This window comes from Gobius niger (genome assembly GCF_951799975.1).
Source record: "Gobius niger genome assembly, chromosome: 12".
Taxonomy (NCBI): Eukaryota; Metazoa; Chordata; class Actinopteri; order Gobiiformes; family Gobiidae; genus Gobius; species Gobius niger.
In genome coordinates this window covers 2913970-2937510 of record NC_136863.1, presented here as the reverse complement: position 1 = coordinate 2937510, position 23541 = coordinate 2913970, and the positions used below count along the sequence as shown (strand labels likewise).

Here is a 23541-nt window from a genome sequence, read left to right as displayed (position 1 = left end):
TTTAGTGAGTTTAGTCAATGAAAAACACATTTATTATAAATGTTAGGTTTGTGGGACCCTGGTATAAGCAGATTAAACAACGAGGAGCCGCGTTAGACGTTATAATGCAGGAGGAACAACACTGTGTCGTGGTGTTCTTGACTCCGCGTTGTCCATTATAACCGTCTAATGCGGCTCCGAGTTGTTTAATCCTTACTTAACCTCTTCCCACCCGCCTGAACCAAATGCCTTCTGTCCTCTTTGGCCGTTATATAGGCCTGTGTAGCACCTCATTTGAAAGCTAAGACCCACAAAACTGATCTTTTTCCTCGCGTTGTTGCTGTGTTGAGTCACCTTTTGTATGTTTTTTTTTTTCTTTCTTTTTTTTTTTCATTTTTGTTGAATTTTTGTTGAATTTTTGTCACTTTTTGGTTGTGTTTTTGTCACTTTTTGTCACATTTTTGTCGCGTTTACATCCTTGTTTTCTTCTCTATTTTGTGGCTGTTTTGGTGCTTTTTTCCCCAAGAAGCTTTTTGATTTGGGTAAAGCCAAACTGGAGAAAATAGGATCCGTTCAGGCGGGAGTTAAGAGGTTCATGTACATTGTCCCTTAAAACTAAACTAAATAAATAAAATAAATGTCGAGGAGCGACTAAAGTGCAGATGTTAAAGTTTACTCTCTTCGTCGGCACATCTGCCCTTTAGCCGCTGCCGTCGCCCACAAAGGAAACGACCATATTAGGATTACAGCGTCATCACAGCCTTTCCTGCTACACGTGGATCCCGCACGGTCCGTGTTTACAGTGACTGTGTTGCGTTCAGGTGCTGGTGACACAAAGCACCGAGGGCTTCACTGAACCTCAGGAGATCAAGACGCTGGCGGTCGGGGAGCACTTCGGGGAGAAGGCTCTGATCAGGTACAGCTTCACCGACAATGATGACGATGTTCTGCCTCAGACCTGACCTTCCTCTGTCCTCAGTGAAGACGTGCGCTCGGCCAACGTGGTCTGCAGCGAGAGCAACACGCACTGCCTCACGCTGGACCGAGAGTGAGTCTGGAACACACACTAGAACCGTTTTATTGTTTTATTTATTCATTTATCTGACAGGGACACTGCAGGTCAACATAGCACAAAACAAGCTTGTTCCTGATGCTAAAAGAGTTTATAGCTCGTGCTAATTTTCAGCTCCAGTCCCTGGTTGGGCCTTTCTGCACAAAATTAAAATTTTAAATTTGATCTAAAAAACGTACCTATATATACTACATAAATCATTTACACAAACTCAGTGCTATTTACAAATGTACAAATGGTACAATTCTGTTTTGATTTCAGCCGAGACTTAGCTGGAGAGGAGAACATTTTAAACTCAGTCATGGTTTTGAGTTCAGGGGGTCATGAGTTCCATAACTTTGCACTTTTATATGTAAAGGCTCTGACCAGATGCATATGGAGGACCGTGGCTGCCAAAACTATAAATATATACATAAATAAATAAATAAATAAAAAAATTTTAAAAAGATAACATTTGCAAAGAAATGCGTGCAATTATGAGAATAAGTGCATTTATTTCTGTATGTATTTATTTATATATTTATTTATTTCTGTATTTATTTATTTATTTACATATTTATTTATTTTTGTATTTATTTATACATTTATTTCTGTATTTCTCTATTTATTTCTCTATTTCTGTATTTATTTTTGTATTTATTTATTTATTTATATATTTATTTATTTATATATTTATTTATTTATTTCTCTATTTATTTATTTATTTTTGTATGTATTTATTTATTTCTCTATTTATTTATTTATTTCTCTATTTATTTTTTTATTTATGCATTTATTTATTTATTTCTGTATTTATTTATTTATTTCTCTATTTATTTATTTATTTCTCTATTTATTTATTTATTTCTGTATTTATTTCTGTATTTATTTCTGTATTTCTCTTAATGAGATGCAAATCATGGGGTGGGTCGGGATGCCTCTGCTGTAAGCTCATTGGTCAATCTTTTTCCTTGCTCCAGAGCTTGTCCAGCATAGACGGCCATGTTGAGATCACTGTGTTCTCGCTATAGCCATGTCAGAACGAAAAAAAAAAAAAAGCATTCTTCCATATGCAGCAATTGCATTGTGTGTGTGTTTTTTAAACAAATAAGTAAATTATCCTTTGCTCTGGGTCGCTGAACAGCCTCCATTTTGGAGTGGTGAACGGTTGCATGTTGGACCTCAAGCATATCTAGTTGGGGACTGCTGTGCTATGTTCTAATGAGCTGAGAAGACTGGCGGACAGGAGAATCTGTAGTGTTGACTATATTATTTTCCGTTTGGATCAGTTACGTAAAGTCCCGTCGCCAGACGTCAGTCTTAAGGCGGCATTAGTACTACTATAAAGAACATATTTTTCGGTATTCGCGTAGCCCTGGCGCACACTGATCATTACATTAAACATAATCAACAGCAAATATGACCAGACCAACTACAGCTGTAACATCAGTCCTCGTGGCGGAAACGTCAGTAGGCCTACATGCATTAAATGCCGCCGGTCCTCTCTCTCCGTGAGGAGGAAATAGTTAGGTTACTTGTGGAGTTTGGGCTGGTCTAATCGGGCAGAAAGCGCGAAAGTAACACTGTGCAAATGAGTGATCTTTGCCCAATTTGTAGTGGTTGTACAGCAGTTCTGCAGGCCGTCTCGTGGTTATACGGCGTATGTCTGCGTATCACGTAGTCTACTACACCACATCTGTGTCAGGGGGGGCGGGCATGGCCCCGTATGGCCAGCCCATAGCGACGGGTATAACCACTAGAAAACATGCAGGATGGCCGGATAACCACGACAAACCGGGCCAAGATACGTATCACTCATGTGCGAAGTGTTACTTTGCGCTTTCAATCGGTTTAATACACCGCACGCGACGAGCTCTCGCGCAAAATGCGTACATGTACATTACAGGCGTGCGCTGAGAAGCGCCATGCTGTCAAGATGCGTGTGCCCACTACAAACCACTACAAATTGGGCAAAGATCACTCAATTGCACAGTGTTACTTTCGCGCTTTCTGCCCGATTAGACCAGCCCAAACTCCACAACAAGTAGCCTAACTATTTCCTCCTCTAGCACGGAGGCGGCATTTCATCCCTCTCTCCCTTTCTCTGGCACGGTTCCTTCCAAGCTGCGCTCGTGCGCAATTGCGCACGGCTCCCGTGTTGTCTGGGCACAAAATAAAATATAGGTGATATGATAGAGGGGCATCAACGATCATCCTCCGCCCCGAGAGTCCACGATGCTCGTGAGAGGCAAAGGCAGTGACAGGTGCTCGTGTGTGTTTTACTACAAAGCGCTGAAGTCCGCCGAAAAGTCCCCGCGTTCGAAGTGTGCGTTTTACACTCAGACACTGGAGCTTTCAGTGAAGGCTGAGAGAGACTGAAAAGTGGACGCGGCCACAGCACTGACCGAGCCATATTCATGGTACAAACGGTGGCGCGAGTGTGGGGGTGTGTGTGGGGGGAGTGTGGAGGGGAGTGTGGGGGTGCAGGCGCTCGTTCTACAGCCCCAGAGTCCGGTCGTTTTCCACGCTCGGAAACGTGTTTTCGTTGCATCGGCGCAGTATTCTGCACAGACGCAAGGCCCAGCTCATTCAGCTGCTTTTGAAAAGGACCTCACTCATAAGTTCAAGTTTGAGTAGAAGGATGTGTTGATGAGGAGGCTCAGCTCGGAGAAACGCATGTAGGCCTACTGACGTTTCCGCCACGAGGACTGATGTTACAGCTGTAGTTGGTGTGGTCATATTTGCTGTTGATTATGTTTAATGTAATGATCAGTGTGCGCCAGGGCTACGCGAATACCGAAAAATATGTTCTTTATAGTAGTACTAATGCCGCCTTAAGACTGACGTCTGGCGACGGGACTTTACGTAACTGATCCAAACGGAAAATAATATAGTCAACACTACAGATTCTCCTGTCCGCCAGTCTTCTCAGCTCATTAGAACATAGCACAGCAGTCCCCAACTAGATATGCTTGAGGTCCAACATGCAACCGTTCACCACTCCAAAATGGAGGCTGTTCAGCGACCCAGAGCAAAGGATAATTTACTTATTTGTTTAAAAAACACACACACAATGCAATTGCTGCATATGGAAGAATGCTTTTTTTTTTTTTTCGTTCTGACATGGCTATAGCGAGAACACAGTGATCTCAACATGGCCGTCTATGCTGGACAAGCTCTGGAGCAAGGAAAAAGATTGACCAATGAGCTTACAGCAGAGGCATCCCGACCCACCCCATGATTTGCATCTCATTAAGAGAAATACAGAAATAAATACAGAAATAAATACAGAAATAAATAAATAAATACAGAAATAAATAAATAAATAGAGAAATAAATAAATAAATAGAGAAATAAATAAATAAATACAGAAATAAATAAATAAATGCATAAATAAAAAAATAAATAGAGAAATAAATAAATAAATAGAGAAATAAATAAATACATACAAAAATAAATAAATAAATAGAGAAATAAATAAATAAATATATAAATAAATAAATATATAAATAAATAAATAAATACAAAAATAAATACAGAAATAGAGAAATAAATAGAGAAATACAGAAATAAATGTATAAATAAATATAAAAATAAATAAATAAATATATAAATACAGAAATACAGAAATAAATAAATATATAAATAAATAAATACAGAAATAAATGCACTTATTCTCATAATTGCACGCATTTCTTTGCAAATTTTATCTTTTTAAAATTTATTTATTTATTTATTTATTTATGTATATATTTATAGTTTTGGCAGCCACGGTCCTCCATAGATGCAGTCTCGCTTTCCAGAAATGTTTTTCTCACATAGTTTTTCCAACTATGTGAACAAGGCCTGGTCGTCACTTTGAAGCAGCTCGACAAATGAGCCGTTCAGTTCTTTCAGTTTCTGTGTCTCCGTCTCAGCCCTGGTGTAAAAATAGACTTTATGCTAATATCGTAACAAGCTCCACGGCGACGACAAAAGCACTTTATATCCTCAACTTTCCAAATCAGAGCTTTCTTCCTTGCTTTACGCCAGGGGTCACCAACGTGGGGGGCCAGGGGCCCTTTGGGGCATGTCCAGTAGCCCTTGGGACTTTTTCTAAAGTGTAAAACACTTCATTTTCTTGAATCGAATTCTTAAAATTACAGTTATTTCGGTTCTTGTGACTCGGTATGAGTTTAAAATAAAGCTATTTTAATATAATATGGGGTCAATATCCTATAAGTGAACAGTGAACGTTTAAGTCTTTAGGATTTGTTTTTAACTGGTCGCCCTCGAACAACTTAATGCTCTTAAAGTAGCCCTCAGCTGAAATAAGGTTGGTGACCCCTGCTTTACGCTAACTATCAATACTGTTTGGAGCCGAAATAAATTCCATTACCCATAATGCAACGGGCGACCCGAGATGGGCATTCGGCTTATTGTGAATGTGGATGTTTCTTTGTTATTTAACCCCTTAACTCCCACCTGAACCGAGCACATTTTCTCCAGTTTGGCTTTACCCCAATCCAAAAGCTCCTGGAAAAAAGCTGTGAAAATAGCAACAAAACTGAGACGAAAACAATGATGGAAAAGTGACAAAAAAGAGAGAAAACATTGATGAAAAAGTGGCAAAAGAAACTGACAAAAAATGGACGAAAAATGACCCAAAAAAAAGACTAAAATGTGATTAAAATTTGACAAAAAAAAAAAAAAAGAAAAAGACAAAAATGTGAGAAAAAATAAAAAAAAAGTTCCCAAAATGAGTTGAATGCCCAACAAAAAAATGATGGAAAAAATGTGATGCCGTGAGGAAAAAGATCCTCTGGGTTCAGGCGGGAGTTAAGAGGTTAAGTGTAAAAAACCTCCCTCCTGGACACATCTGGATCCCCTTTTCCAGTGAAACATCTGCGTTTCTCCTGTGGCTCAAAGCAATGACTGAATGAATGAATGAATGAACGAATGAATGACTGACTGAGTGTTGTGCAGGAGCTTCGTGCAGACGGTCGGGACGTGGGAGGAGCTGCAGGTCCACGTGAGGAGCTACGTGGAGGAGCTGTCCCAGAGCGACCGGCGGAGGCACAAACGGTCGGTCAGAACTGTTCACGTGGGAGATGAAGGGAGGGCATCTGACTCTTCTCCTCCCCCCCCCCCCCCCAGAGCCCAGAGCCCCATCCCGGACCCGGCCGAGGCGTCGGAGCTGAACCGCCTCCGAGCCCGACTGGACCTGCTCCGGCGAGAGCGGCCCCTGGAGCAGCTGCAGCTCATCGCCACGCTGGGGACGGGCGGCTTCGGCCGAGTCGAGCTGGTGAGGAGGGCGGGGGGCGGGGCCAGGGGGGGTCACATGATCCAAATGTCCGGGAAACAATGTGGGTGGTTTGGAAGTTACAGATCGGACAGTGTGTAAAGCTCCAAACACCAAGAATACAGTTTTTTTTAACCATTTCCTCTGGTGAACCACAGGGATCAGCTCTTGGGCCTCTCCTCTTTTTATGAATTACGTAAATGATTTAGATAAAGCGGTTTAACCTCTTAACTCCCACCTGAACGGATTCGATTTTCTCCAGTTTGGCTTTACCCGAATCAAAAAGCTTCTTGGGAAAAAAGCACCAAAACAGCCACAAAAAATGAGAAGAAAACAAGGATGTGACAAAAATGTGACAAAAGTTCAACAAAAATGTGACAAAAATTCAACAAAAATGTGACAAAAATTAGACAAAAATGTGACAAAAATTCAACAAAAATGTGACAAAAATTCAACAAAAAAGTGACAAAAATTCAACAAAAAAGTGACAAAAAAGTGACAAAAATTCGACAAAAATGTGACAAAAATCAACAAAAAAATGACAAAAATTCAACAAAAATGTGACAAAAATTCAACAAAAAAGTGACAAAAATTCAACAAAAAAATGACAAAAATTCAACAAAAATGTGACAAAAATTCAACAAAAAAGTGACAAAAAAGTGACAAAAATCAACAAAAATTCGACAAAAATGTGACAAAAATTCAACAAAAAAGTGACAAAAAAGTGACAAAAATCAACAAAAATTCGACAAAAATGTGACAAAAATCAACAAAAAAATGACAAAAATTCAACAAAAATGTGACAAAAATCAACAAAAATGTGACAAAAAATCAACAAAAAAGTGACAAAAATTCAACAAAAAAGTGACAAAAATTCAACAAAAATGTGACAAAAATTCAACAAAAAAGTGACAAAAATTCAACAAAAAAGTGACAAAAATTCAACAAAAATGTGACAAAAACTCAACAAAAAAGTGACAAAAATTCAACAAAAAAGTGACAAAAATTCAACAAAAAAGTGACAAAAAAGTGACAAAAATCAACAAAAAAATGACAAAAATTCAACAAAAATGTGACAAAAATCAACAAAAATGTGACAAAAAATCAACAAAAAAGTGACAAAAATTCAACAAAAAAGTGACAAAAATTCAACAAAAATGTGACAAAAATTCAACAAAAATGTGACAAAAATTCAACAAAAAAGTGACAAAAATTCAACAAAAAAGTGACAAAAATTCAACAAAAATGTGACAAAAATTCAACAAAAAAGTGACAAAAATTCAACAAAAAAGTGACAAAAAAGTGACAAAAATTCAACAAAAAAGTGACAAAAATTCAACAAAAAAGTGACAAAAAAGTGACAAAAATCAACAAAAAAGTGACAAAAATTCAACAAAAAAGTGACAAAAAAGTGACAAAAATCAACAAAAAAGTGACAAAAATTCAACAAAAAAGTGACAAAAATTCAACAAAAATGTGACAAAAATTCAACAAAAATGTGACAAAAATTCAACAAAAAAGTGACAAAAATTCAACAAAAATGTGACAAAAATTCAACAAAAATGTGACAAAAATTCAACAAAAAAGTGACAAAAATTCAACAAAAAAGTGACAAAAAAGTGACAAAAATTCGACAAAAATGTGACAAAAATCAACAAAAAAATGACAAAAATTCAACAAAAATGTGACAAAAATTCAACAAAAAAGTGACAAAAATTCAACAAAAAAATGACAAAAATTCAACAAAAATGTGACAAAAATTCAACAAAAAAGTGACAAAAAAGTGACAAAAATCAACAAACATTCGACAAAAATGTGACAAAAATTCAACAAAAAAGTGACAAAAAAGTGACAAAAATCAACAAAAATTCGACAAAAATGTGACAAAAATCAACAAAAAAATGACAAAAATTCAACAAAAATGTGACAAAAATCAACAAAAATGTGACAAAAAATCAACAAAAAAGTGACAGAAATTCAACAAAAAAGTGACAAAAATTCAACAAAAATGTGACAAAAAATCAACAAAAAAGTGACAAAAATTCAACAAAAAAGTGACAAAAATTCAACAAAAAAGTGACAAAAATTCAACAAAAAAGTGACAAAAATTCAACAAAAAAGTGACAAAAAAGTGACAAAAAAGTGACAAAAATCAACAAAAAAATGACAAAAATTCAACAAAAATGTGACAAAAATCAACAAAAATGTGACAAAAAATCAACAAAAAAGTGACAAAAATTCAACAAAAAAGTGACAAAAATTCAACAAAAAAGTGACAAAAATTCAACAAAAATGTGACAAAAATTCAACAAAAAAGTGACAAAAATTCAACAAAAATGTGACAAAAAAGTGACAAAAATCAACAAAAATGTGACAAAAAATTGACAAAAATCAACATAAATGTCACAAAAATGGAAAAAAGAAAAAGAAAGATAAAAAAAGGTGACACAACACAGCAACACTGCGAGGAAAAAGATCCGTTTTGTGGGTCTTAGCTTTCAAATGAGGTGCTCCACAGCCGAAAGAGGACAGAATGCATTTGGTTTAGGCGGGTGGTAAGAGGTTAAAACGTCCCCCCCCCCTCTCGAACCGTCACCTTAACGTGGTGGAGGGGGTTGAGCCCGGATGATCCTGGAGCTCTGTTGTCGGGGTCTCCCAGGGCAAACAGGTCCGAGGTCAGGGGTCAGACAAAGAGCCCCTTATGAGAGACCAACAGGCCCGGTTAGAACCATGAGGCCGTCCTTCTGTGGACCCCCCGCCTGCAGGGGGCGCCATAGGGGCTGGTGCAATGTGATGGGATGGATGGTCTAAACTGAGTGAGCAGAAAATACAATGTCATACACTTTGGACACCATAACATCTTCAGTGTGGTTGTTTCGGTTCTTCACTGAGCTGCTCGTGATGGTCCACATCAGTATGAGCTGCAGTGGACTCCCACAGTCAGAACAGTGGGACAGTTGAAGAAGGCAGAGTCCCTCCTCCTGCACCTTCTGTCTGGTTTATCATGAACTGTGTTGCAGGTGAAGCTGGAGGACGAGCCGACCGCGTTCGCTCTGAAGGTCATAAAGAAGCAGCTGGTGGTGGAGAACCGGCAGCAGCAGCACGTTTACTCAGAGAAGACGCTGCTCCAGGAAATACACTGCCCCTTCATCACCAGGTCATTTACTTCATCATCATCACATCTTAGGGGCTGCCGGAGAAAATCAGGGGGTCGGCCATGATTCCGTGACCAACTGTCGCAAAACTCTAGATCCGGGCTCTTCAATTACTTTTGTCACTGTGTGGGAGGTCATTGGCCACTGGGCCGGTCAGTCGGTGAGCCGACCACCGCCACCAAACATATTCACATTTTTGTGTTAAATAAATGATAATTTCATTATCATCAATGCTTGAATAGAATAGAATTGGGCCTAAACTCAATAGTTGTTTTATATTCCAGCATTTTAGGCTTTAGAAACATTGCAATAACATATTAATACAGATTAATAAAGAGCCTAATAATAAACTAGGACTACTCAGAACTAAACCAGGATTAAACCAGGGCAAAGCATGATCTATCAGGGCTAAAGCAGGACTAAATCACATAAACCAGACCAAAGAGAGTTACATGTGAGACCAGCTCATCTCAAACAACATGACTATCTCCTGCTCAGCCACTGCTCCTCAGCTGAGGGACAAGCGCTGACCAAACCCCTGACCTGCTGTTCTGTCCAGACCTCACGCTTTATGATCAAAGTGAAAGAAGCTCATCCACATATTCAGCCTCTCTTTGGCCTGTTCACTTCACAAAGAGCATCTCTGCGCTTGTACATTTCCCACAAAGACGTATCGAATGAAGTCGGGGGAGAAAAGAAGAAAATGCACCTGTCAGATTCATGATTCAGATGTTATTTAGTTAAGTTAGAGCCCAGAGAGCGAGCTTTAGCGCTGACCGGTTAAACACGCGCTGCAGGTGCAGAACACTTATCCAAAACTCACATCGTCCACTTTACAAACATCCACAACTGAACTGAACTGAACAGTCGCTGGTCAAGCCCTTTGTAACGATGAAGACGACAGGGAAACATATGGTCATCTGCCGCGGTGGTGAAGACAGCTGCTTCTGCGTGGGATAATCCGAACAAAAGTCCAAAAACACGCTGCACACTGTCCCTGTGCTTCGGTTTAGAAAACCTGTCAGTCCGTCCAACGATCAGCTCCTGTTCACTCAGTTTACACCGTTTTACAGAGCCATGTTTTCATCTGAGCCGCGCTGTAGGAGAGACGCTAGCTAGGCTGCAGGCACTGCTACGCAAAGCAGCACGATTCCGATGCGAACGCGGCCCGGATAGTGCCAAAAAATAGATATAAGATAAGATAAGATAAACCTTTATTGATCTCACAAAGGAGAAATTCACTTGTTACAGTCGGCGTTAAGTCATATACTTACTTACTTACGTCATATACTTATGGAAAATGAGGCGCGGGCCAGACTTAATTGGTTGGCGGGCCGGAACTGGCCCGCGGGCCGCCTATTGAGTAGGTCTGCTCTAGATGTTAAGTCCAAGGCTGGAAAGTTTTGACCATGTACGAGTAGGGCTGGGTACTGTTAATTTTTTTTCCGATACCAAGTACTTTAACGATACCTGCTTTTCAGTTCCGGTGCCTTAAAGGAACAGGCCACCGTTTTTACATCCTGAGATATGTTCTTACCTGAGCTTTGACGAGTTCTTTAGGACCTGTCTGATCTTCAGTCACGTAAACACAGCTCAGACGGCGTTAGCATTTAGCCTCTCCCTCTCTCCTCTATAGCTCCAAAACAGGTGAAGATAGAAGCTACCAAGCTCTTCCACGGTTTCCTTATTTAAATATGGTTACGTGAAGTGTTACACTACAAAGTATAATTACACACAATTAAACAATGTGGATTTTCTAAGCGGATAAAAGGGGGAACTATATTGTAAGGCGTAATAATACCAGGAGTACTTCGAAATCCGCGTAGTAATCTTCACTTTACTGTGCGGATGCACCTCCCCCGACCGGAGCTTTTTATAAAGACAAGATGTTGTTGCAAAAGTGGAATAAAAACCTCATTGAGTTTTGACCTGACGAGTCTGAGGGTTCAGTCCGTCCCGTTCAGGCCGTCCCGTTCAGGCCGTCCCGTTCAGGCCGTCCCGTTCAGGCCGTCCCGTTCAGTCCGTCCCGTTCAGGCGGGGGTTTCAGGCGGACTCTGGTCTCCCAGGTCCCGCTCAGGAATGTCCTCCGTCCGGGACAAAGGACAGAGTTTACAGAGACACCGGGACATTTACAAACCGTCCATCAGCGACAGATCCGTCACATTTACACCGACAGACTGTAGTACTAGTACTCAGAGGAGGGCGGATTACTCCAGTACATGTGTGTGTATGTTTCATGTTTAACCCCTTTACTCCCACCTGAACCGAGCACGTTTTCTCCAGTTTGGCTTTACCCCAATCCAAAAGCTTCTGGGAAAAAGGTGTGAAAATAGCAACAAAACTGAGACGAAAACAATGATGGAAATGTGGCAAAAAAGTGACGAAAAATGGACAAAAAAATGACGAAAAATTGACAAAATGTGACAAAAAATGATAAAAATTTGATAAAAAATTGACAAAAAAATGACAAAAATGTGACAAAAAATTCACAAAAAATGAAAAAAAATTGATAACAAATTAACAAAAAAATTACAAAAATGTGACAAAAATTTCACAAAAATTTGATAAAAAATTAACAACAAAATGACAAAAAATGACAAAAATGTGACAAAAATTTCACAAAAATGACAAAAATTTGATTAAAAAAAAAGACAAAAATTTGATAAAAAATTAACAAAAAAAGACAAAAATGTGACAAAAAAATGACAAAAAAATGACAAAAAAATGACAAAAAATGACAAAAAAATGACGAAAATATGACAAAAAAATGACAAAAAAATGACAAAAAAATGACGAAAAAATGACAAAAAAATGACAAAAAAATGACAAAAAAATGACAAAAAAATGACAAAAAAATGACAAAAAAATGACAAAAAAATGACGAAAAAATGACAAAAAAATGACAAAAAAATGACAAAAAAATGACAAAAAAATGACAAAAAAATGACAAAAAAATGACAAAAAAATGACTAAAAAATGACAAAAATATGACAAAAAAATGACAAAAAAATGACAAAAAAATGACAAAAAAATGACGAAAAAATGACAAAAAAATGACGAAAAAATGACGAAAAAATGACAAAAAAATGACGAAAAAATGACAAAAAAATGACAAAAAAATGACACAAAAAATGACAAAAAAATGACAAAAATATGACAAAAAAATGACTAAAATGTGACAAAAAACGACAAAAATGTGACAAAAAATTGGCAAAAAATGGCAAAAAAATGAAAAAAATGTGACAAAAAAAGAAAAAAAAAAGACAAAATGTGACAAAAAATGACCAAAAAAATGATGAAAAATTGACAAAAAAATGACAAAAATGTGACAAAAAAATTATAAAAATGTGATAAAAAATTAACGAAAAAATAACAAAAATGTGACAAAAATGTGACATAATGCTATAAAAAAAAAATGACAAAAAAGTTACAAAAATGAGTTGAATACCCAACAAAAAAATGATGGAAAAAGATGTGATGACGTGAGGAAAAAGCTCCTCTCGGTTCAGGCGGGAGTTAAGAGGTTAAAATCCTTCATATTTGATCCTTTTCTCCATGTCTTTGTTTACTCTGACGTGCAGGGGCGGAGACTCGAGTCCTGTAAAGACTTGAAGTGTTTTTTCCTCTGGTCCCGCAGGTTCTTCCGGACGTTTCGGGATCAGAAGTTCGTTTACCTGCTGCTGGAGGCGTGTCTGGGGGGGGAGCTGTGGACCGTCCTGAGAGACACGTGAGTGACGGGCCAGATGCTCTACATAATAATGAGATGTTTGTGTGAAAGTCTTTGTTGTTTCAGGGGCTTCTTTGACGAGTCGACGGCGCGGTTCTGCTGCGGCTGCGTCCTGGAGGCTCTGGAGTATCTTCAGCAGAGGAACATCATCTACAGAGACCTGAAGCCCGAGAACCTGCTCCTGGACCAGGACGGGTACCTCAAACTGGTGAGTGACACTGTGTCGCTTTAACCTCTTAACTCCCGCCTGAACCGAGAGGAGCTTTTTCCTCACGGCATCACATTTTTCCATCATTTTTTGTTGGGGATTCAACTCATTTTTGTCATTTTTTTTGGTCATTTTTTGGTCACATTTTTATCACATTTTTGTCACATTTTTGTCACATTTTTGTCACATTTTTGTCATTTTTTTGTCATTTTATTGTCGTTTTTTGTCACATTTTAATCACATTTTTGTCACATTCTGTCACATTTTTGTCATTTTTTGGTCGTTTTTTGGTCGTTTTTTTGTCATTTTTTGTCATTTTTTGGTCGTTTTTTGGTCATTTTTTCGTCATTTTTTGTCATTTTTTGTCACATTTTAATCACATTTTTTTCTCATTTTTTTTCTCATTTTTTTGTCAATTTTTTGTCAATTTTTTTTTTATTTTTTCGCCAATTTTTAGTGAAATTTTTTATCATTTTTGTCAATTTTTTGTCCTTTTTTGTCACATTTTTATCACATTTTTGTCACATTTTTATCATTTTTTGGTCGTTTTTTTGTCATTTTTTTGGTCATTTTTTGGTCGTTTTTTAGTCATTTTTTTTGTCATTTTTTGTCAAATTTTTTGTAATTTTTTCGTCATTTTTTTATGAAATTTTTATCATTTTTGTAATTTTTGGGTTTTGTTTTTTGTCCATTTTTTTAATTTTTTTGTCACATTTTTGTCATTTTTTGTCATTTTTTCATCAATTTTTGTCAATTTCTTGTGACAGTTTTGTGACATTTTTGCCACTTTTTCATCAATTTTTCGTCACTTTTTTGTCACATTTCCATCATTGTTTTCGTCTCAGTTTTGTTGCTAGTTCCACAGCTTTTTTCCAGAAGCTTTTGGATTGGGGTAAGATTGGGGAGTTAAGGGGTTAAGTGCAGATGTGGGTTATGGTGAGCAGATGTTTGGGAGGCTGAAGCTGAACCCGTGACTCGAGGCCCCCGCCCCCCGCCCCCCGTCCCGCCCCCCCCCCCCCTCTCACTCCGGGCCCGGGGTTTGACGTCTCTGTGGTTTTCCAGGCGGACTTTGGGTTTGCCAAGCGCCTGGTCTGTGGGAGGAAGACCTGGACGTTCTGTGGGACTCCGGAGTACGTGGCTCCAGAGGTGATCCTGAACCGAGGCCACGACGCCGCGGTCGACCTGTGGGCCACGGGCATCCTGCTGTACGAGCTGCTGACGGGCAGGTGGGGGTCCCGACGGGCAGGGGGGGTCCTGACGGGCAGGGGGGGGGTCCTGACAGGCCTGTACGAGCTGCTGACGGGCAGGTGTGTCGCCCTGGGCCTCTGTCTTCTTTTACCATGAAGGTTCTTGAGGTTCTTCTTCTGAGACGACTCAAGAACCTTCATTGAAGATGAGCAGCACCTGCACGACTGAGAGCCTCCACTTCTGTCGTCATTTAGTTTTATTTGATTTGATTTATTTGACAGGGACATGTACAGGAGCATGAATCAGCAGATGAAAAGATGCTGGACCAGACTTTCCATCTGCCGTCCCCGAGACATAACCTTATGAAATATCATTTGCTGTTAAAGGCCAGAAGGTCCTAATTAGTACAAATTCAAAATTCCAGCTTAATATAATAAGTAGTTAAGGTTAAGAGGTTAAATGTGATAAAAGTTTAACAAAAAAATGACCAAAAAAAAGATAAAAATTTGATAAAAAATTGACGAAAAAATGTCAAAAATGTGACAAAAAATGTGACAAAAATGTGACAAAAATGACAAAAAAAATGACAAAAAATGAAAAAAATGTGACAAAAAATGACAAAAATGTGACAAAAATGTGACAAAAAATGACAAAAAAAAATGTATTTAAATTTAAATGTAAACAGATTATATTTTATTGACCTTTTTGATGTGTTTCTTAAAGCTTAGTTTCGAGTCTGTTTGGTTTTGTTGAGAAAAACATTGCCGCAGTTTTACTCACATTCAGTGTTAGACATTTAGTTTTGGTCTTTGTCTTTGGAGGGAAATGTGTCGTTTTACTGTCAGCCACATCACACATTTAAAAATAAAGAAACGTCTACAGTCATGTAAACAGGGCAGGCCCGGGGCGCCATCTGCTGGAGGAGGAGCCAAGGTGCACGTTAATGTTTTCACCTTGAGGTCTATGATCCCACCACATCTTTCACTCTTTCACTCTTTCACTCTTTCACTCTTTCACTCTTTCACTCTTTCACTCTTTCACTCTTTCACTCTTTCACTCATGACTTTGGAAGAAAGTGATTCAGACTCGCTCTTTTATGTCAGAAACTGGAGATGAACTTTCAGCCTCAGAAGCTTTGGAACATCAGAATATTTACACATTCTCACCGTTATTTCGGGGGTGACGCTCATGAGCTTTTGCTTCAACTGCTCAAATAAACTAAACTAAACTAAACTAAACTAAACTAAACGATCCACATCAGAAGTGGACGCTCCTCTAATAAAACATGTTCCAATTTGAAAGATAATACAACTTAAACTTTTCTATCTCCAAAACGTGTTTAAATGATGGAATAATGAAGGGTTTGCCAAAAACAGCCTCCTAAAGCCTCCTGAGACCCGAGAGTTTGTCTGGTTTGCATTTTATAATTGTTCTTGCTATTTGGGATAAGTAGGACCTAATAGTATTATAGCCTTATGAAATATAATTTACCAGAAGGTTCTAATTAGTCAAAATTCAAAATTTCAGCTTAATATAATAAGTAGTTAAGGTTAAGAGGTTAAATGTGATAAAAATTTGACAAAAAAATGACAAAGATTTAACAACAAAAAAATGATACAAATTTGATTAAAAAAATTGACGAAAAAATGACAAAAATGTGACAAAAATGTGACAAAAAATGACAAAAAAATGACAAAAATGTGACAAAAAAATGACAGAAATGTGACAAAAATTTGATAAAAAATGACAAAAATGTGACAAAAAATGACAAAAAAAATGACAAAAATGTGACAAAAATGTGACAAAAATGTGACAAAAATGTGACAAAAAATGACAAAAATGTGACAAAAAAATGACAAAAAAAATGACAAAAATGTGACAAAAAATGACAAATAAATGACAAAAAAAATGACAAAAATGTGACAAAAAATGACAAAAATGTGACAAAAAAATGACAAAAATGTGACAAAAAAATGACAAAAATGTGACAAAAATGTGACAAAAAATGACAAAAAAAATGACCAAAAAAATGACAAAAATGTGACAAAAAATGACAAAAATGTGACAAAAAAATGACAAAAATGTGACAAAAATGTGACAAAAAATGACAAAAAAAATGACCAAAAAAATGACAAAAATGTGACAAAAAAATGACAAAAATGTGACAAAAAAATGAAAAAATGTGACAAAAAAATGACAAAAAAGTTACAAAAATGAGTTGAATTCCCAACAAAAAAATGATGGAAAAATAATCTGATGACGTGAGGAAAAAGATCCTCTCGGTTCAGGCGGGAGTTAAGAGGTTAAAATCCTTCAAGGAAGGAAGAAAGGAAGGAAGGAAGGAATGAATGAATGAATAAATTTATGAATGGATGAAAGAAAGAAAGAAAGAAAGAAAGAAAGAAAGAAAGAAAGAAAGAAAGAAAGAAAGAAAGAAAGAAAGAAAGAAAGAAAGAAAGAAAGAAAGAAAGAAAGAAAGAAAGAAAGAAAGAAAGAAAGAAAGAAAGAAAGAAGAAAGAAAGAAAGAAAGAAAGAAAGAAAGAAAGAAAGAAAGAAAGAAAGAAAGAAAGAAAGAAAGAAAAGGCCATATGTGAGAAAAGGCTTGTCCGGGACTGTTCTTCCTGGACAGTTTAAAAGTGTCCCGTGTCTCCGCTCAGCCCCCCCTTCAGCGGCTCCGACCCGATCAAGATCTACACGTCGATTCTTCGCGGCGTCGAGAAAATGGACTTTCCCAAAAAGATCCGTAAGCGAGCGGACGACCTCATCAGACGCCTCTGCAGGTAACGGGAACTGAACCAGGACTGAACCAGGACTGAGCCAGGACTGAGCCAGGACTGAGCCAGGACTGAGCCAGGACTGAACCAGGACTGAGCCAGGATTGAACCAGGACTGAGCCAGGACTGAGCCAGGACTGAACCAGGACTAAACCAGGACTGAACCAGGACTGAGCCAGGACTGAACCAGGACTGAGCCGGGACTGAGCCGGGACTGAGCCAGAACTGAGCCAGGACTGAACCAGGACTGAGCCAGGACTGAACCAGGACTGAGCCAGGACTGAACCAGGACTGAGCCGGGACTGAGCCAGGACTGAGCCAGGACTGAGCCAGGACTGAGCCAGGACTGAGCCAGGACTGAACCAGGACTGAGCCGGGACTGAGCCGGGACTGAGCCAGAACTGAGCCTGGACTGAGCCAGGACTGAACCAGGACTGAGCCAGGACTGAACCAGGACTGAGCCAGGACTGAGCCAGGACTGAACCAGGACTGAACCAGGACTGAACCAGGACTGAGCCAGGACTGAGCCAGGACTGAACCAGGACTGAGACAGGACTGAACCAGGACTGAACCAGGACTGAGCCAGGACTGAACCAGGACTGAGCCAGGACTGAGCCAGGACTGAGCCAGGACTGAACCAGGACTGAGCCAGGACTGAACCAGGACTGAGCCGGGACTGAGCCGGGACTGAACCGGGACTGAGCCGGGACTGAACCAGGACTGAGCCGGGACTGAACCAGGACTGAACCAGGACTGAACCAGAACTGAGCCGGGACTGAACCAGGACTGAGCCAAGACTGAGCCAGGACTGAACCAGGACTGAGCCAGAACTGAGCCAAGACTGAACCGGGACTGAACCGGGACTGAACCAGGACTGAGCCAGGACTGAGCCAGGACTGAACCAGGACTGAGCCGGGACTGAACCAGGACTGAGCCAAGACTGAACCGGGACTGAGCCGGGACTGAACCAGGACTGAGCCAGGACAGAGCCAGGACTGAGCCAGGACTGAGCCAGGACTGAGCCAGGACTGAACCAGGACTGAACCAGGACTGAGCCAGAACTGAGCCAGGACTGAACCGGGACTGAGCCAGGACTGAGGACTGAACCGGGACTGAGCCAGGACTGAGGACTGAACCGGGACTGAACCGGGACTGAACCAGGACTGAGCCAGGACTGAACCAGGACTGAGCCAGGACTGAACCAGGACTGAGCCAGAACTGAGCCAGGACTGAACCAGGACTGAGCCAGGACTGAACCAGGACTGAGCCAGGACTGAGCCAGGACTGAACCAGGACTGAGCCGGGACTGAACCGGGACTGAGCCAGGACTGAGCCGGGACTGAACCAGGACTGAGCCGGGACTGAGCCGGGACTGAGCCAGGACTGAGCCGGGACTGAGCCAGGACTGAGCCGGGACTGAGCCAGGACTGAACCAGGACTGAGCCAGAACTGAACCAGAACTGAGCCGGGACTGAACCAGGACTGAACCAGGACTGAGCCAGGACTGAACCAGGACTGAGCCAGGACTGAGCCAGGACTGAACCAGGACTGAACCTTGACTCTGTGTTTGGTCTCAGGTTGAACCCAGTGGAGAGACTCGGGAACAACAAGAACGGCATCAACGACATCCGGAAACACAAGTGAGTCCAGACCAGGAGCGGGAACAAGACCATAATGCTAACCTTAGCGTCATGCTAGTGCTAACCGCTAGCTTCAAGTGCCATTTGCTTCATTTCTGGTGGACAATCTGCTGTGACAAAACACTCTCTGACACTTTGCCCTTTTTCAACGGACCTTATCTGTAGCTTATCTTCATAGTTCGTATTTTAGCTGCTTCTTTCCTGTAGTATTATTAGCCTTGGCACGTAGAAAAACAAGTGTGAACTGGGTCGAGTCGAGGCGTGTAGAGCCGTCGTTTTCCACCAGAAAAGGTCTAGGACTTTGGTTCCGATGGACGACAATGACAGCGTCTTATCTAGGGTTTAGCTCCAGTCCTGGACTCGTGTCTGAGGTTCGTATGTGGTGGTTCTGCTGCAGGTGGTTCCAGGGCTTTAACTGGGACGGGCTGAAGCAGAGACGACTCCCCTCCCCGCTCCGACGACAGGTCACAGTGACATCACCTGATCACTCACAGTAGCTCATTATCCCTCATTATCCCCATTATAACCCTCACTATCACCATTATAACCCTCATTATCCTCATTATCCCCATTATAACCCGCATTATCCCCATTATATCCCTCATTATCCCGTGATATCCCTCATTATCCCCATTATAACCCTCATTATCCCCATTATAACCCTCATTATCCCCATTATATCCCTCATTATCCTCATTATCCCCATTATAACCCTCATTATCCCCATTATATCCCTCATTATCCCCGTGATATCCTCATTATCCCCATTATAACCCTCATTATCCCCATTATAACCCTCATTATCCCCATTATATCCCTCATTATCCCGTTATATCCCTCATTATCCCCATTATAACCCTCATTATCCTCATTATCCCCATTATAACCCTCATTATCCCCATTATAACCCTCATTATCCCCATTATAACCCTCATTATCCCCATTATATCCCTCATTATCCCCATTATAATCCTCATTATCCCCATTATATCCCTCACTATCCCCATTATAACCCTCATTATCCTCATTATAACCCTCATCATCCCCATTATAACCCTCATTATCCCCATTATATCCCTCATTATCCCCATTATAACCCTCATTATCCCCATTATAACCCTCATTATCCCCATTATAACCCTCATTATCCCCATTATATCCCTCATTATCCCCATTATAACCCTCATTATCCCCATTATATCCCTCATTATCCCCATTATATCCCTCATTATCCCCATTATAACCCTCATTATCCCCATTATATCCCTCATTATCCCCATTATAACCCTCATTATCCCCATTATATCCCTCACTATCCCCATTATAACTCTCATTATCCCCATTATAACCCTCATTATCCTCATTATATCCCTCATTATCCCCATTATAACCCTCATTATCCCATTATAACCCTCATTATCCCATTATATCCCTCATTATCCTCATTATAACCCTCATTATCCCCAATATATCCCTCATTATCCCCATTATAACCCTCATTATCCCCATTATATCCCTCATTATCCCCATTATAACCCTCATTATCCTCATTATATCCACATTATCCCCATTATAACCCTCATTATCCCCATTATAACCCTCATTATCCTCATTATAACCCTCATTATCCCCATTATAACCCTCATTATCCCCATTATAACCTCATTATCCCCATTATAACCCTCATTATCCCCATTATAACCCTCATTATCCCCATTATATCCCTCATTATCCCCATTATAATCCTCATTATCCCCATTATATCCCTCACTATCCCCATTATAACCTCATTATCCTCATTATAACCCTCATCATCCCCATTATAACCCTCATTATCCCCATTATATCCCTCATTATCCCCATTATAACCCTCATTATCCCCATTATAACCCTCATTATCCCCATTATAACCCTCATTATCCCCATTATATCCCTCATTATCCCCATTATAACCCTCATTATCCCCATTATTACCCTCATTATCCCCATTATAACCCTCATTATCCCCATTATAACCCTCATTATCCTCATTATAACCCTCATTATCCTCATTATAACCCTCATTATCCCATTATTACCCTCATTATCCCCATTATATCCCTCATTATCCTCATTATAACCCTCATTATCCCCATTATAACCCTCATTATCCTCATTATATCCTCATTATCCCCATCATATCCCTCATTATCCCCATTATAACCCTCATTATCCCCATTATAATCCTCATTATCCCCATTATAACCCTCATTATCCTCATTATAACCCTCATTATCCCCATTATATCCCTCATTATCCCCATTATAACCCTCATTATCCCATTATAACCCTCATTATCCCCATTATAATCCTCATTATCCCCATTATAACCCTCATTATCCCCATTATAACCCTCATTATCCCCATTATATCCCTCATTATCCTCATTATAACCCTCATTATCCCCATTATATCCCTCATTATCCCCTTATAACCCTCATTATCCTCATTATAACCCTCATTATCCCCATTATAACCCTCATTATCCTCATTATAACCCTCATTATCCCCATTATAACCCTCATTATCCTCATTATAACCCTCATTATCCCCATTATAACCCTCATTATCCCCATTATAACCCTCATTATCCTCATTATAACCCTCATTATCCCCATTATAACCCTCATTATCCCCATTATAACCCTCATTATCCTCATTATAACCCTCATTATCCCCATTATAACCCTCATTATCCCCATTATAACCCTCATTATCCTCATTACCCTCATTATCCCCATTATAACCCTCATTATCCCCATTATAACCCTCATTATCCTCATTATAACCCTCATTATCCCATTATAACCCTCATTATCCCCATTATAACCCTCATTATCCTCATTACCCTCATTATCCCCATTATATCCCTCATTATCCCCATTATAACCCTCATAATCCCCATTATAACCCTCATTATCCTCATTATAACCCTCATTATCCCCATTATAACCCTCATTATCCTCATATAACCCTCATTATCCCATTATAACCCTCATTATCCCCATTATAACCCTCATTATCCTCAATAACCCTCATTATCCCCATTATAACCCTCATTATCCCCATTATAACCCTCATTATCCTCATTACCATCATTATCCCCATTATATCCCTCATTATCCCCATTATATCCCTCATATCCCCATTATAACCCTCATTATCCCCATTATAACCCATTATAACCTCATTATCCCCATTATATCCCTCATTATCCCCATTATAACCATCATTATCCCCATTATAACCCTCATTATCCCCATTATAACCCTCATTATCCCCATTATAACCCTCATTATCCCCATTATAACCCTCATTATCCCCATTATAACCCTCATTCTCCCCATTATAACCCTCATTATCCCATTATAACCCTCATTATCCACATTATAACCTCATTCTCCCCATTATATCCCTCATTATCCCCATTATAACCCTCATTATCCCCATTATAACCCTCATTATCCCCATTATAACCCTCATTATCCCATTATAACCCTCATTATCCCATTATAACCCTCATTATCCCCATTATATCCCTCATTATCCACATTATAACCCTCATTATCCCCATTATAACCCTCATTATCCCCATTATAACCCTCATTATCCACATTATAACCTCATTCTCCCCATTATAACCCTCATTATCCCCATTATATCCCTCACTATCCCCATTATATCCCTCATTATCCCCATTATAACCCTCATTATTCCCATTATAACCCTCATTATCCACATTATAACCCTCATTCTCCCATTATAACCCTCATTATCCCCATTATATCCCTCATTATCCTCATTATAACCCTCATTATCCCCATTATAACCCTCATTATCCCCATTATATCCCTCATTATCCCCATTATAACCCTCATTATCCCCATTATAACCCTCATTATCCCCATTATAACCCTCATTATCCCCATTATAACCCTCATTATCCTCATTATAACCCTCATTATCCTCATTATAACCTCATTATCCCATTATATCCCTCATTACCCCATTATAACCCTCATTATCCTCATTATAACCCTCATTATCCTCATTATAACCCTCATTATCCTCATTATATCCCTCATTACCCCCATTATAACCCTCATTATCCTCATTATAACCCTCATTATCCCCATTATAACCCTCATTATCCTCATTATAACCCTCATTATCCCCATTATAACCCTCATTATCCTCATTACCCTCATTATCCCCATTATATCCCTCATTATCCCCATTATATCCCTCATTATCCCCATTATATCCCTCATTATCCCCATTATATCCCTCATTATCCCCATTATATCCCTCATTATCCCCATTATAACCCTCATTCTCCCCATATAACCCTCATTATCCCCATTATAACCCTCATTATAACTCTCATTATCCCCATTATATCCCTCATTATCCCCATTATAACCCTCATTATCCCCATTATAACCCTCATTATCCCCATTATAACCCTCATTATCCCATTATAACCCTCATTATAACCC

At 39.4% G+C, this 23541-nt stretch overlaps 1 protein-coding gene across 1 annotated transcript in view; it reads left to right on the top strand.

Moving 5' to 3' along the window:
• The window catches only part of LOC306971905 (cGMP-dependent protein kinase 2-like), a 44720-nt gene that overhangs the window by 20512 nt on the left and 667 nt on the right, over positions 1–23541 (top strand). Inside the window, exons 11-21 of the mRNA XM_079568345.1 lie at positions 801–895; positions 959–1027; positions 5996–6094; positions 6167–6314; positions 9332–9468; positions 13104–13193; positions 13260–13401; positions 14464–14627; positions 17247–17369; positions 18941–19003; positions 19401–19467. Of these exons, the coding sequence (XP_079424471.1) occupies positions 801–895; positions 959–1027; positions 5996–6094; positions 6167–6314; positions 9332–9468; positions 13104–13193; positions 13260–13401; positions 14464–14627; positions 17247–17369; positions 18941–19003; positions 19401–19467 (1197 nt within the window). The remainder of the gene's footprint in view (positions 1–800; positions 896–958; positions 1028–5995; positions 6095–6166; positions 6315–9331; positions 9469–13103; positions 13194–13259; positions 13402–14463; positions 14628–17246; positions 17370–18940; positions 19004–19400; positions 19468–23541) is intronic.